Source organism: Parambassis ranga, chromosome 20, assembly GCF_900634625.1.
Source record: "Parambassis ranga chromosome 20, fParRan2.1, whole genome shotgun sequence".
In the NCBI taxonomy this organism is placed as follows: domain Eukaryota; kingdom Metazoa; phylum Chordata; class Actinopteri; family Ambassidae; genus Parambassis; species Parambassis ranga.
Window position 1 is genome coordinate 11,396,551 of NC_041040.1, and position 15,073 is coordinate 11,411,623.

At 40.5% G+C, this 15,073-nt stretch overlaps 2 protein-coding genes across 3 annotated transcripts; both read left to right on the forward strand.

Annotated features, from left to right (window-relative positions):
• The first annotated feature begins 1,062 nt into the window (after nt 1–1,062).
• gyg1b (glycogenin 1b) lies at nt 1,063–10,110 on the forward strand. Of its 2 annotated transcripts, XM_028432439.1 has the most exons (8): nt 1,063–1,220; nt 2,753–2,888; nt 3,018–3,192; nt 3,300–3,462; nt 7,245–7,371; nt 8,180–8,396; nt 9,516–9,554; nt 9,771–10,110. In XM_028432439.1, the coding sequence occupies exons 1-8, from the start codon at nt 1,214–1,216 to the stop codon at nt 9,918–9,920; spliced, it is 1,014 nt and encodes a 337-aa protein (XP_028288240.1). In that variant the 5' UTR covers nt 1,063–1,213; the 3' UTR covers nt 9,921–10,110. The 2 variants fall into 2 exon arrangements, with proteins under 2 accessions (XP_028288240.1, XP_028288241.1); XM_028432440.1 differs by lacking the exon at nt 9,516–9,554.
• Nucleotides 10,111–11,624: 1,514 nt separating this feature from the next.
• On the forward strand, nt 11,625–15,013 carry bdh1 (3-hydroxybutyrate dehydrogenase, type 1). The gene is made up of 5 exons (XM_028432269.1): nt 11,625–11,901; nt 12,152–12,262; nt 12,413–12,554; nt 12,633–12,785; nt 13,222–15,013. The coding sequence occupies exons 1-5, from the start codon at nt 11,689–11,691 to the stop codon at nt 13,686–13,688; spliced, it is 1,086 nt and encodes a 361-aa protein (XP_028288070.1). The 5' UTR covers nt 11,625–11,688; the 3' UTR covers nt 13,689–15,013.
• Nucleotides 15,014–15,073: the final 60 nt, after the last annotated feature.

Genomic DNA, 15,073 nt, shown 5'->3' on the forward strand with positions numbered 1-15,073 from the left:
GCTTTTTTTAATATCATAACAACTGTAGATTGAAAAAAACTACAATGCCAAGCAACTCTTTTGTATACAATGTATCAAGAAACAATTCTTACAAACAATCATTACTGTGGCTAAGATGAATACACTCTAAGAAACTACATAAATATACAAAATTATGACAACATTGCATATTACTGAACTACACAAAACAGAAACATTTCCAGGGGACCTTAAAAAGAGACAGACCTGCTTAGATACACATGTTTAATATGCGGTGACTTGTTAAAGTCTAGTACTCATCATCAGGTTAAAAGGTTTGTTATATATTATAATATTTTTTATTATAAGCATTAGTATTGTTGTTGTTATTATTATTATTTTAACATTCTGCATTAACCCTTTGCTTTTTATTAGCTGTCCAATGAAAGCCTTCCTATAGATTAAGTTTTCTTACTTTCCTGGTTTTTTCCATTTCTACTAAGCTCTTACTTCCACTGCACATTATTCATCACCACAAATATGTTAATTTATTTTAATTTAAATGTAAGATTAAGTGCAGCTCATCCTCTCCTCACTATCATTTCTAATAGCACCCTGCCACTTTGCTACTTACACAAAAGCTCTACTGTACTGACCACTAAAAATAATCCACTGTTGTGTAATACAGTGGGGCCACTGACCTTCACAGCTACTGTTTGCCTTGCTGTGAAGTCATTATTCCACTAGATGGCGACAAATAGTCAAATGTTGGTTATGGGACGTCTTGTTCCTGAACTCAATCTCTCATCGCTGTTATTGCTCCATTCAGTGAAGATGACACCGCTTCAGGCAGCAGCTATTTGTCAGTTGTTTGAAAGGTCAAGGTTGCAGAGTTTTGTTCTGAACTGTCAGACTCATGGCTCGCAGGGTTTACACTTATTTCTCCACGTTAAGTACAAAACGAGAGCACAATTAGAACATCAGGTCTGTCCAGAGAAACTAACTTTTGATTTTGTGTAGTGAGTGACTGAACCCCCTGAACTGGGATGTGCACTGTGTGTGTGTGTGTGTGAGGAGGGCGGCTCATGTTGGGAGCAGGTGGGTGTGTGGGGAGACCGTCCGTCACATGACGCTGAGTCTGGCCGCTGTCATGCTGGTATAAATCCACCTCTGTATATTTAGGCAGTCCTTTCCCCTCGCAAAGCTGCCGTCTTCAAGTCCGGGCTACAGCGTAGCTTCGACTTACTCGTCAGTCATGGCTGGTACGTAACATTTTCACTTTTCACACGACGCCTCCAAAGTTTCGCGGAGCTGCTCTTGTCTAATGTGTTTTCTGTTGTTGTTGGGTTGTTGTGTTTGTACAGCAGCTCGCTCCATTAGTGACTCGTTTTATTTGCTGCATTCTGACTTGTTGTGTAGTTTGTTACCTGCGACAGTGACCAGCTGACAGAGATGTCAGTGTAAACTGATCTCCGGTATGCTTTTAATACACCTTTTGACATACTAAACTATTTATATCGAATTATATTATACTTCTTTTTAAAACTGTCTAAAGTAGCCACATTACTGGACGCCTAATTAGCCAGTGTGACGGGAAAATGTTAATATGAGATCTTGTTAAAATCACATCATAGTATGTTTAAATATTTCAATAAATCAGTTTGAAAGGAAACATGAGCCTGTGTCCACTTTGAAGACATTTCCCATTATTATGAGATACTACATGTCATTATTTTAAGAATTGAAAAAATATTTAGAAAAGATTTGTCCGACAGTCACTATTTCACATTCTTCTGAGAGACTAGGCCATTATTTTTGATATATTAAGGCAAACATTGAGACATGAAGTCCTTTTATAAGGATGCTGTCTCATTATTATGATGTACCAAGTCATCATTTTGCAATATTAAATCATTATTTTGACATTTGTCATTTTCAGAGATAAGCATTGATATGTATGTGTATATGATTATTATAATTGCTTACAGAATCTTTTTGGTAATAATGAGCTTCCATACTTATTGGTATGACCTATTTTAGGTTCCTTGTTCTTAGTTTGAGAACCACTGTGCTCCTGTATGTTTTTCCATAACTCAGCTTATGTCCCCTCAGCCAAAATACAAGCCTGGACCAAATCCCAAACTGTGTTGGAGCCAATTCTCCAGCCCTTTATTAACCATGTGTTTCAGGTTAGGGTACATGTACTAATACTACAGCTCTGGTTCTACCAATTGGAAAGGGGGCGTGAGAGAGAGGAGGTGTGGCTGCCAGACAGAACTGCTTTTCCTGGCAAGTTCGGCAATGGGAACATTGTGCTCTGACTGGCCCAAAACGATAGAAACTCCGAGCCTGTTAGCGTTTCAGACGTACTCCGCCTCCTGTTTGTTTGCCCATTATTGGTAGCACACAGTGGTACCAGGGGGATTCCTGTTGGCATGCTACAGTCACACAACCATCTCAGCTGCCATGCTGATTTCATCATTTCAGTTTATGCATCCTCTCACAGGCAAGTCATTGTTCCGAGGCATGACTTGGCAGGTAGCTGACAGATTTTCCTCTCTGCAGTTGGAGGTTGTGGTACAGAATAGGCAGCAGACTGAAAACAAAGTCTTTTACACAGCACTCAAGGCTTATTTTACTGAAAATAAATCTTCCACCTAAGTTAGAAGTTTCTGTATACTGCACTGTAAACACCACAACCTGACCTCAAGTGCCCCTTTACACTTGTGTTACTCTGCTTATGTTATATATAGGTGGAATCGTACATGTTAAAAATGTCATTGTGTCTCAACAGATCAGGCCTTTGTGACGCTGGCTACCAATGACAGCTACGCCCGGGGTGCCATGGTGTTGGGCAAGTCCCTCCGTAACCACAATACATCCAAGAAACTGGTGGCACTCATTGGTCCACAGCTGTCAGAGCCATGCCGGTAAGAAACCTTAACCCTACAACCAGTGGCACAACATTTCTGGATCGCACCTGTCAGTGCTCCTGTCAGTTCTTCTTTTCCACCTGGATGGTTGATGGCGCTTCATTTCATAGTACTGTAAATCATTAGGGCCGTGCTGAGGAGGATCTATGACGAGGTGAGGCTGGTGGACGTGTTGGACAGCGGCGACACGGCACACCTGGCCATGATGAAGAGGCCTGACCTGGGCGTCACCTTCACCAAACTGCACTGCTGGACGCTCACACATTACTCCAAATGTGTTTTCATGGATGCAGACACACTGGTGAGACTAGCTTAAGGTTATTCATCAGGAGAAAAGAAAAATGCTCCACATTACAGCTGTGTAAAAACATGTCGGTCTGTCTGTATTTGTTTGTGTCTGCATCCAAGGTGCTTCAAAATATAGATGAGCTGTTTGACAGAGAGGAACTGTCAGCTGCTCCTGACCCCGGATGGCCTGACTGCTTCAACTCTGGTGTGTTTGTTTTTTGTCCATCTATGGAGACTTATGGCAAACTGCTTCAGTATTCTACAGAACATGGCAGCTTTGACGGTAAGCTGTATTTCATTTGCCCCAAATCTGGCTGGTTTAAAGACTGATACAGTAGAGGATTCATTTTGAGGCTCTTATCAAAACAAATCTTGTATGTATTTATGTTGATATCAGATAATCTGTCCATACAAGTTTTCTAAAGTCAGTGGCATTTAACTGCCAAGGATGTAATACATGTAGCTGGAGTCACTTCACAAACATATAATTTTTCAGTGGTATTCAAACAGGCTCTAACCAGTGATATTACATTTTTGGAAACATGATGTTCAACCAAGCCTGTTTATCTTTTGCTCTAAGTAAGGCCTTTATCAAGCACACTGCTGGGACACAAGGCCCTCCTGTCAGAGACCTTCTAGCTCTGCTGAGTTATTCTCAGGGGCTCACTGGGGTGGGGTGGAGGTTAAATTTAAGAGGCCCGGTTTTGCACAGAGTCCTGGTTGACATTCAGCATGTCTTCTCTGCACAGCTTACTGTAAGTGAATTGTGGTCATAGGTTTGGCTCTAGATCAGGTTTAGTGAAGGGCTCTTCTCAAATCAGAGTCTAAAAAGATCACCGGTCCATGCTGCGGTTCTCACATACTACACATTTACCACCTCTGCCTTCCCCAAAAAGGCATAACCTAACATAAGCCAGCTGAAATGCTAACACTCCAAAGTGAAATCCAGCAGACGATTTGCCACGACAGAACAGAACACTCACTCACAAGAAGACCTGCTAAAATATACTATTACATCACCTCAGCTGAATTTACATTCCTTCTGATGTACCCAGCAAGTTTTTTTTACAATGCTATGTGCAGCTTTCATTCCAAGCTGGAAGGAGCCAACAATTCACCAAGAACAGCAAAACAGACAGTTTTATTTGTTTTACATTTTTAAGGTCATAACTGCTTCAAATGCCATCTTAGGTCATAAGCCGTCTGCGCAGGTGTCCCCGCCCATTTCATCCCCACATACACATCACCTCTTTGGCAAATTTTTTATTGGCTTGGAGAAGTCACACACTGCCATTATAAACAAAGATATGCCAGGATCGGCATGGCAGGAAGTCACACAAATCTCAGGTGGTCATCTGTAAATGACCTAACTGATGGCCATACGTTAGGTCATTTGACAAAAGTAACTTTAGTGCTGAGGACCACAATATATGGATAAAGGCCCCATGTTTTAACAATAAATTGATCAGCTTTTTAAAGAAAAGGATGCGTCAAAAATAAATAACCAAAGAAAAAAAAGAAGATGCTAAAGCTGTAGAATAAGCTACAATGCAATTTATACCGGGAAGTGGAGTGCCTTGTCCTTGTTAGTGGCACTGAATCATGTTAACATCCGATGACAAGCCTTTTCCCTTGTGAAACTGTGAAAGAGATTCCATTAGGATGGGAGTTCATTGGAAAAACCAATTAGTTTGCTTTAATATGGGCCAAAGCTTTCAAGTGCCGACTCATTCTGGCTGCTACAAGTGTTTGTTGGCTAGAGCTCTGCACATCACAATCATAACCACATACAAAAGACTTCATTTTTCCAGGACTCCCTTTCTCAATTAAAAAACTCATTTAATCATTACTGTCATGATTGTATTTATATTTTTCTGCTTCGTAATTCAGTGTGATGCTGGTGTCTGTAGGCCGGATGGCATGCTAATGGGTAAAGCTGTCTTATTTATAGCCGTGGACAGTCTTTTCATATGCACTGGGGCATGAGTTGAAGTTTCTTTGACCTTTAGCATTTCAGTTCCACTCTACTACATGGAATACAGGACATACATGTGTAGCTTTCTGTGTCTCTGTAGACTGTGGCTGATACTGAAAAATAGCTGAGGAAAAGAAAATGAGCAGTTGTACCCAGAGGCTCTATCTGCATCTGTGGCTTCAGTGTCGTCTGCTGCCAAAACAAACTGGCAGAGTTAGATGGACATTCTTGCTGAGCTCTGCTCATCCCCTCAAAATGAAGATACTCAGCCCCATATTAAGTTTTGAAATACCCAGAGGAGGCTGTGGGTTCGTACAAACAACAGTTATTTAAAACTGCAGCACTCTGCGCTTTCACAAACTGCCTTTTCAAGAGCTACATGTTGACATACTGTTAATGGCCAGTTTCTCATCTTGTGCCAGTGTCAATTCAGTGACTCACCTAACGGCAACACAGCTACAGCTGTCAATGAGCTTGTGTACCTGTTGTTGCTGCTAGGCTTTAAAAGTTAACATTCGGACTGCAGCTGTCATGATGTATCAGAGTTGTTAAAGGGAAAAAGGGGATCTGATGAGGCTTGATTTAACAAAGTGACCTATTTAAGAGCAAATGCATTCCTGCACCCCAAAGTATCTCGAGTTCTTTGTTTATGTAAGTCACTGCCATGTGAATGGCTGCCCCAGTTCTAAATTAGCCAAATCAAGTGAGGGGCAAGTGGCTGTCTAGCGCTCCAATTGGGCAACAAGGAGCTGAGGAAAATCAAGTGCAAACTTTTAGATGAGTGTTAACCCAGAGGGCAATGTTAATTTATGTCAGCAACAGAGAGAGAGAGAGAGAGAGAGAGACTTTCAAAGCTGTCTACTTGTATTATTTAAAATTGACTGCTGAAAGGAGGTGGATGGAATGTTTTGATACTGGTGCAGAGCAGCACCTGAGAAAAGCAATTACAATATGTTAATTTACAAAAAAAAATCTATTTTATAAAACTGCAGAAATAATGATTCAGCACTGTTACACAGCAGTCTAACAATAATTTTTGCATTTATGCATAAGTTCAAAAACAATCTGACATCTTTCCTATATGATTGAATCAGACAGTCATTATAATAGTTATGCAGTGTTTGAGGCCAGTGAACAAACAGAAGTCAGTTGAATAAATCCTCACTGGTGTATATTTATATATACTGTAAATAGCATATCCCTTTTGCTATCACTGGAGAGTAGGGTGGCAACAGTAAAGTGCAGGTGATTGGAGTGTTCTGAACAGCATGTCTCTTTAACCTTTAATACAGCTACACTCACAACAAATCTACAGTGTGCAGGAGCACGACTTTTTATGAGGCCAATCACTTCCAGCAGCTTGTAGCCAGTCAGACAGCTGCATTCCACATTAATCAGTAGAAGAAGAAAAAAATCTAGTTATAAGGTCTGAATGAATGGGAATGTTTCATAAAAGCCTGCTTGTCAGCAGATTGCTGGGTGTGAGCAGAAAGGTTACCAAATCTGTCTGTCAAAGGTGTGCTCATCATTTCACGCTGAACTGAGTGCAGTGTAGACCAGATTTTCTGTTGTTAAAGTTCTTTGTAAGTTAAAAAAAGTATATAAAAACATCGGAATTTGCAGGGAAACATAACAAAATGTCTATATGTCCTGGTACATATATTGAATGACCGCACTGAGCCAGTGGTAACAACAGACCATATATACAGAGGATGTGCTCACCCTCTGATGATGAAACACATGTCTCTATTTCCAGATGTAGAAAGTGTTAATGCCACCTAAGCTTGGATGCTGATGCCTTTGTAGCTATTGGCCACACAGTCAAGTCCACAAATAAGTGGGTAGAGTACATGGATATCCTCACAAAGCATCCCCCTTTGATAACAAGGTCTTTGTCAAATGTATCGTATATGGAAAGTATAACCCTGGAACAGCCATTGTCTAATATTCAAATGATAATAAGTATACTGCTGTTCTATCAGAGCTGGTAAAAGTACCCATGCCCCATTTACCAAGAACCTCTTCATGTTCACTAGGTCTCCCTAACCATCAACTCATAATGACCGTTTGAAACATGTCTTGTGTTGCAGGAGGAGACCAAGGTGTTTTGAATGGCTTCTTCGGCAACTGGGCAACAGCTGATATATCAAAACACCTCCCCTTCATTTACAACCTCAGCAGCATAGCCATCTACACTTACCTTCCAGCATTCAAGCAGTGAGTATCTGTCTACAAAGGAGGTCATGATTTCTACATAACGGTCATATGATGACTGTCACTCAAGTTGTGTAATGTTCAGAACTCACAGAAGCAATTTGAACATTACATTGCGACAATATATTCTTACAAAGTTATACTATACACTGTGTCACTGTGACTGCTTTCCAATTAGTTGGATGAAAATCAAAGATGTAAGCAGATACCTGATCACATGAATGTGTCGTCCCATCTTGATGTGACATCAGGTTACGAATGAGATGAGCAGTGAGATTCCAGCAGCTAAGCCGTAGCGTTCCCCCAGCAGGCCCGCTGTCTGGCTTGGATATCCATCTTGAGCTCTCCAACAGCTGATACCAAGCCCTAAAATAGAGCAGTTTATTTAAAGCCCTTTTATGTTTGCCTTCAGGACTTGTCATTGTGTACTGTTGCCTTAAGCTCCCCATCTCATTCACTCTACATCTCTACGTCTACACCTCTTCTGGAAACAAACTCTCTCAACAAGCTTTAAGGTTTTGGTATTTCCTGGCGTCCACATCAAAATGACAGGGGTGATAAACATATCTTTAGTTGTTGGGAGTTGTCAGCAATAGTGCTTAGAGGTTTGGCAAATGCAACTAAACAAACCCCACAGGGCTAGTTTCTAGTACACATGCCGTTTGCCAATGCTAAGAAGACATCTATATCTGTAAGGGTTGTCAATCAATAGTTAAGGGACCTAGATGTCACAAATACACTTTACTATTGATTTTTATGGATCAAAATCTTTGTGTCTAGTGTCTGATCTCTATTCTGATCCTAATTTCAGGTATGGTGGAAATGCTAAGGTGGTCCATTTCCTGGGAAAGACCAAGCCATGGAGTTACACATTTGACCCCAAAGCCAAACGGATTTTAGGGAGTGTGGAGGACGCCACCTCACATCCCACCTTCCTCCTGGACTGGTGGGTTCTGTACTCCAGTGCTGTGGTGCCCATGCTCCAGGAGCAGTATGGAGACCAGCCTTTTCACTCTGGATGTGTGGAGGTAAGGAACATTGAATACACAACATAATCTAAGAGTCCTTTCCAAAGCAGTTACAGATTTCAAGTTTAAGTCCTGTTTTATTATATCACTTTATTGCTGTTATCATTTTATTGCTGTCAATGGACTAGTTTGCTTAAAAAAACATCAGAACAGAACAGGACGTTTTTACAAGGGGTGGCCAGAGGGTGGGCAAGGCTTTATCAGAGGGTCCATATACTAGTAAGTATAAGTAAAATATTCTGGTTCTCTAACCTGGTACCTTCTTGACAATTGTCATAATCCAGATGCATCTCTCTCTTTCACGCACACACACTTTTGTGATCATTATAGTTATCAATAAGACACTCTTTACATTAAAAAAATATAGTACTTGATCTCATCCTTTAACAAAACTGAATATTGATATACATAGATATACAAATACAGGAATAGAATAACATGAACAAAAAAATCATCTGTTGTTGCAAGCTGAATCACCATTCCCACTGTCTGTATACCTCATTTCTCTCTTGTGCATCTTGCAAGGCGACCTGTCAATCACCTGAGGTGGCCCGTGCTATCCCTACCAACCCTCTAGCTCCGCCCCCACTGTCAAACTGTTTTTTTTTTTATGTGTTTAACAACTTTTTTTGTTTACTGTTTCCAACAAAAAATTATATAAAACAAGTGGACCTAGCTTCTAAAAAGTGAAGCTAGTGCAAAAGAACCTTCAAACCCCCTCCTGAATTTCCCTGAGGGACCTTCCCAAAGGGATTAATAAAGTATTCTATGCTAAACTTTTTTTCTAAATGCTAGCAGTGGTTGCAAAAACAAGTTATGTTGTGTAGAAACCTAGAACAATTACTAACACCACACAGTGTTATGGTCTGAAATGGGAGTATTAGGTCTTTTCTTTTACTACAGAAAAATAATCATTGTGTTTATTCATTCATTATTCATTTCATTTAGCCTCATTAAAGTTTTTTAAGTGTTCCTACCTGGGATTGGTAAATCATTACTGTAAAATGGTATGGTGGTTTGTGGTACATTGTTACTACAGGTAAATCTGTCTGGAACTATATACTCAAAGTACTGTAAATTTATGCACATCTTTTTTGTCTTCATATTCACCTCATAAAGTTCCAGTGCACTGACATGGTCACTTTTGAGAGTGAACAGGTATGGAGTAGAAGATTTGGTGTTGTACCTTAACCATGAATAACAATTTGTTGTTCCGTTTTGTTTTACATGCTATTACTGCTCTTCCTCTAAAAATCAGAGCTTTCACTTATGTTTGCGTGTGGCCATTAATTTTTAAAAGGGTACATATGGCAAGTTCCATGCTTTATTAATGTTTTCTGTGCAGTTTCATTCATTAATTTTGTTTTTGCTCAGGGCATGAGCAGCTCCTCAGACACACAGGCACTCGAACCCCTGCTGTCCTCTGAGGAACGGAAGGAGAAGTGGGAGCAAGGTCAGGCGGACTACATGGGAATGGACTCATTTGACAATATCAAGAGAAAGCTTGACACTTTTCTCAAATAAAGAAGGAATAATGTGGGAAATTGAAAAAAACGCATTTTTTTAGTTTAACAAACTGCAAACTTTCAAGAAAATACTGTAAAACAGGCTGCAGTTGTCCTCCCTGTCCCGCCTGTTTCTGTCTACACCAGCACTACCCGTTCCATACTCCAAAGACAGTGCAATTTAAATAAAGGAAAATGTCAAACACACACCTATCTGTTCTGCTACACTGTGAAGAAAACCATTTGCAATGTTTTTTTTTCCCAAATCAATACTCGGCAACAAGAGTTCAACTGGGCCTTTTTTATCAGTGTATGATTTTTTTGCTTTTTGTTTTTTACTACAGTATGCAGTCACCTAGCAGCCTTCTTGATATTTTCTTTCTCAGAATTTTTTGAATTGAAACTGCCTCTGTTATACATAGAAATAAATGTTTACAGCACTTTTAAAAGCCATAGTATGGCATCTTAGCAATACATACAGTAGTCCCTTAGTGCCTTAGTGTCTTGCTCTCTCTCTCTCTCTCTCTCTACTCTACTGCCCTCATCCTATCAGTTCTTGAGCAGCAGCTTCTCTGTAGGTGGTCTGGTTTTTACCTACGGCATTTTTCTTGACTATGATGTTGGCAAAATTTTTCATCTGGAAACAATAAAAACTTCCTTAAAAGTTTTGGATCAGGTGGCTTTCTTCATGGTCGGTCAATTTGCGCATGGATATACTGTATATTGTATTTGATTCATTTCTATAATAATGTAATGAGTGGTGGCATACCTCATTTAGCATAAAGTGATTGAGTGAGTAGTAACTGATTTTAGGATTTATATATAAATTTCAAACATTTTTGTTGTTGGCGTTATAAATTAATTCTCTGCTATATCATAGCTAACAATAAGATCAAAGCTAACTTAGCTTTATAATGATATAAACGTTGACATTTCCTTAAGCTACTTACTTTTGCTAACTAAACAAAACAGCCAACAAACTAGCTAAGCAACTACATTTTTGTTGTGCAAACTCCAGCTGACAAACCATTTCCAACAAAAAGAATAGATCCTTTACACATATAGTGTTTTTCATGTAATAGTCTGTGCTTTTCAGCTTTGAGTTGTATAATACTTTTAACGTGCCTAAAACAAAAATCAGCTTTATGTTGTCCTCACCTAGCGAGTTGCAGGTTTAACTTCCGGTTGGATGCTAACCGCGCCCACCTACGTGATGTCACGTGAGTGCGTACAATTTGTAATTAGGTGTTTGTAGTAAATTTAAATCGAGGATTAGTGCCCAACTGAGTTTAATTAAATATATAAAACCAACGTATGAAGAAAAGACATATTACTTTGTGGTGACCTAGCTGTGCAGTTTAATAGAAGACTTCAGAGTCAAAGATTTTCTGAGCCAAGATGTTAACCTCCAGACTACTTCCGGGTTCGCTTCAATCCCGCTGACAGCCTCTTCAGGCTCAAGAAAAAGTGTACTAACCTCTAAGAATTTACAACATAAATTAAAGTCACATCTTTTATTGCATTGCCTTCTAATGTGTAATATATTTGGGCGCGGCTAACGTCAAAATATGCTTTTACCGTTATGGTTCTAATGGACATTAAAACAACGTTTGACAGCGAAGAAAACACAAACATTAATTTTACTGGCTCTCAGCGCCTATAAGCAGCTGACCACACCTATAAGACGAGGTGTTACTGCCTCGTTTCGTGGACGTCGTTCAGGGGGTGTGCCGTTTCCCCCTGTGTGGACCTCTACGGCTGGAAAGTAAACACATCATTCCGCCAAGATGGCCCCGATGTCGGTGCTCAGAGTGGTACTTCTGGTGACATTTTCGGTTCTGCTGACGGTCGTGTTGGGTTTTGGACTGCCTGCTCTGCTGAACGGAGCGATGAGGATGTTGGGATTACCGGAGACGAGTGTGACCGAGTGCATAGTGCTGCTGTATGTACTTTTCGTGTTGTACGTTGCGATGCCTCGAATCCCCAGAGGACTGGTGGAGGTAATGTTACAGCGTGGAGTGTTATTTCAGTAGGGAAATGAGTGCTTTCCGCTTTATTGTTATGTAATACATTTAATCAGGATACAGGAGAACACTAAATATGCACACACAGTGATCATCAGGGTGAAACTGACCTCACAGTAAATCCTGATATGCTACAGTTACTTATAATTATTATTAAATGATAATTATGATTTTGAGGTATCACTCTTGGGAAAGATGCCTCACTGCAGCCTGCCTGTGTTTGCAGGTGGAGGGGAAAGCTGTGTTCATCACGGGCTGTGACAGTGGATTTGGTCATTCACTTGCCAAACATCTGCACAGCCTGGGCTTCACAGTGTTTGCAGGATGTTACCTGAAGGTAATAATAATGTTAATAATCATAAAATATATACAGTAGGCAGCAGCCAGTGTATTCCAAGGGTTATAATTCTATATATTTTGTGCAATCTGAGCAAATCAGTACATTATCATGAATAAGGTGTGGAATGAGATGATGTCACCCTTGAAGGATAAAGGTGGAGAAGGTGCAAAGGAGCTGGAGGAATTTCATTCAGATCGCATGAAGGTTCTCCAGCTGGATGTCTGCAGTGAAGAGCAGGTGAACCAGGCAGTGGAGTTCATTAAAGAGAACCTGGCTGACTCAGAGAGAGGTAAACTCTACAGTGCAGCAGGACTCAGAGTTAGGAACATGTGTTCATTCACTGACCTTCTGTCTGTATGTGACTCAGGTCTGTGGGCTGTGGTGAACAACGCTGGTGTGTCAACATTTGGAGAAGTGGAGTTCACCTCCATGGACACCTACAGACAGGTATCAGAGGTCAACCTATGGGGAACCATCAGGGTCACCAAAGCTGTTCTGCCACTGATCCGCAGGGCCAAAGGTAAGAACGCTATCACTCAGTGATGTATAAACATGACACAGTTACAGAGTGTCCAAAATAAAGTCTGTCTGCATGAAGGATTATCAGCATTCCTGCATTAAAAGAACACAGTGCTGCTAAACAATAACCTGTGTCCCATGACTTCTTAGCTAACGATGTAACAGACTTAAAATCTAACAACAAAAGTATAAAAATGAAAAGTAAATCGAGAAAAAATAGGAAATAAAAGAAAAGATAATACATTTGTGCTGGCACTGTGCACATATAATGACACAAACTTAAGACTTAAACTCTAGACATAGGAGCTTATTACTTTAAAACTGCACTAAGCTTTCTATTTTTCATTATTTTATAACTAGTGGAGCTGGATTAATGTATCAAGCATAATTTTGGACATGAAATCCTAAGGCCCATTTCTGGTGCCGTATATTTGCAGGCCGTGTTGTGAACCTAGCCAGCATGTATGGGAGGATGGGAAATCTGCTGCGCTCACCATACTGTGTATCTAAGTACGGCGTGGAGGCTTTTTCTGACTGCCTACGCTATGAGATGAAGGCCTGGGGTGTGAAAGTGTCCATAATTGAACCGGGGAACTTCATCGTGGCGACCGGCATCCTGACACGTGACATTGTTGCCACCACAGCCAACAAGCTGTGGAGCGAGGCCCCCTCTGTCGTGAAGGAGGATTATGGGAAATCCCACTTTGAGCACCACATGGCCCTGATGCGCTCTTACTGCAACAGCGGACAGAAAGACGTGGCACCTGTTCTCGATGACATCACCGATGCCATCATGTCCAAGCGTCCGTATACGAGATACAACCCCATGGAGCCGCACTGGTGGATCAGAGTGCAGGCGATGACCCATCTGCCCGGCGCCATATCCGACTTCCTCTACTTCTAAAAGAGAATCTTGTGCTCACTCCTGCTTCTCCTTCAGATTATATAGCAGCACATATACACAGTATGTAGACTCACACTGAGGGGGGGGTCCTCTGCCATGTATTCCTCAGCAATCATTCACTGATCATGCCTTAAAACGTGATTTTTTTTAAACTGTAAGTAAATTATTTGCTTTTCAAATGCGTGGCAAGAACGATTACTTGTGTTTGTGCTCTTATTTCTGATGTGTTTTTTTTTTTTTTTTAATGTTCTGGGGCCCCCACTGGCACAAGGACCAAAGCTGCTGGAGCTCAAGAGAAGGCTCCTGCTGTTCTGTTGTGGCCAACACCGGAACAAACTAAGGTCATTTACTGTAAGGCTGTGGTGAGATTTTTGGCCGGACTCACCACCAGCGTTACATAACAACAACACACAAAACACACTTTGTCCCACATGCCCCACAAAATCCTACAGTCTACTGTTGACAGTGAGGTAAATTGATGTGATTAATGGACGTGCCTGAACAAGAAGGTCAGAGTATATATATATATATTTAAAATGCTGCAAACAGAGCATTTTATTTATTAAAAAAAAAAAAAATCAAGAAAGTGGAAATAAATTGACCAAATTGTGTGTGGCGTTTTGTTGTCAGTAAATGTAATGATACAAATGGCCACCAGGTGGTGTACACACATCACACACAAAAAAGCCACTGCCATTCTCATGCAATAATCCTGTTTGCTGTGTGGTAATAGCACAAAGGACAAGCTGCTACACGGCTATGATGCAACTCAGTAAAGTACTGTATTTTGTAATTCTGTAAAACGTTGTTTTAAAGGGACAGTTCAGCCCAAAACAAGCACTCATGTTTCTGTAGCCTGCACTTTGTTTATTTACTGTCCATTTAGATAGTTTTAGGTGTGAGCTGCCAAGTTTTAAGAGTTTTCCGCCTTGTGTCCAAAACAGTGGAACTGGCCGGCGCTCAAAGGGCCAAAACACAAAGAGGAAAGCTCAGTAGCAACAATCACCAAACTACTAAAGAAAAAGGAAAGTCTGCTGTTGAGTAAATTCATGTGAAAACCACATCTGACACGACAATGACGTCCCCCCCGTCAGCTGATCCATAATTTGAGTAACCATGTCATGATTTCTGAAAACATATTTTTTGGAGCACCACAGTCTTGGTGAATAAGAACACTGCAGTCCACAGTTAAACAGGCGTTCTTAGATTTTAGGGTGAACTGTCTCTTTTAAGAAATGGAAGTACCGATACAATCAACAGACGTGGTAATTTTATGCTGTTTATTACATCTTTTGAACACTCTAATAAACTCTTCTAAATTATTACACCTGAAGACGATCTCCCCTCCATTAAAAACAGTATTAAGAGCATGACATTAAATTTTC

What these genes read in the sequence shown, in the direction of transcription:
- gyg1b (XM_028432439.1), top strand. An exon ending in TACCTTCCAGCATTCAAGCA is followed by an intron (nt 7,372 to 8,179) that starts GTGAGTATCTGT and finishes TCCTAATTTCAG; the next exon opens with GTATGGTGGAAATGCTAAGG. An exon ending in TTCACTCTGGATGTGTGGAG is followed by an intron (nt 8,397 to 9,515) that starts GTAAGGAACATT and finishes CACCTCATAAAG; the next exon opens with TTCCAGTGCACTGACATGGT.
- bdh1 (XM_028432269.1), top strand. Translation starts at nt 11,689, where the DNA reads ATGGCCCCGATGTCGGTGCTCAGAGTGGTACTTCTGGTGACATTTTCG. An exon ending in TCCCCAGAGGACTGGTGGAG is followed by an intron (nt 11,902 to 12,151) that starts GTAATGTTACAG and finishes CTGTGTTTGCAG; the next exon opens with GTGGAGGGGAAAGCTGTGTT. An exon ending in ACTGATCCGCAGGGCCAAAG is followed by an intron (nt 12,786 to 13,221) that starts GTAAGAACGCTA and finishes GTATATTTGCAG; the next exon opens with GCCGTGTTGTGAACCTAGCC.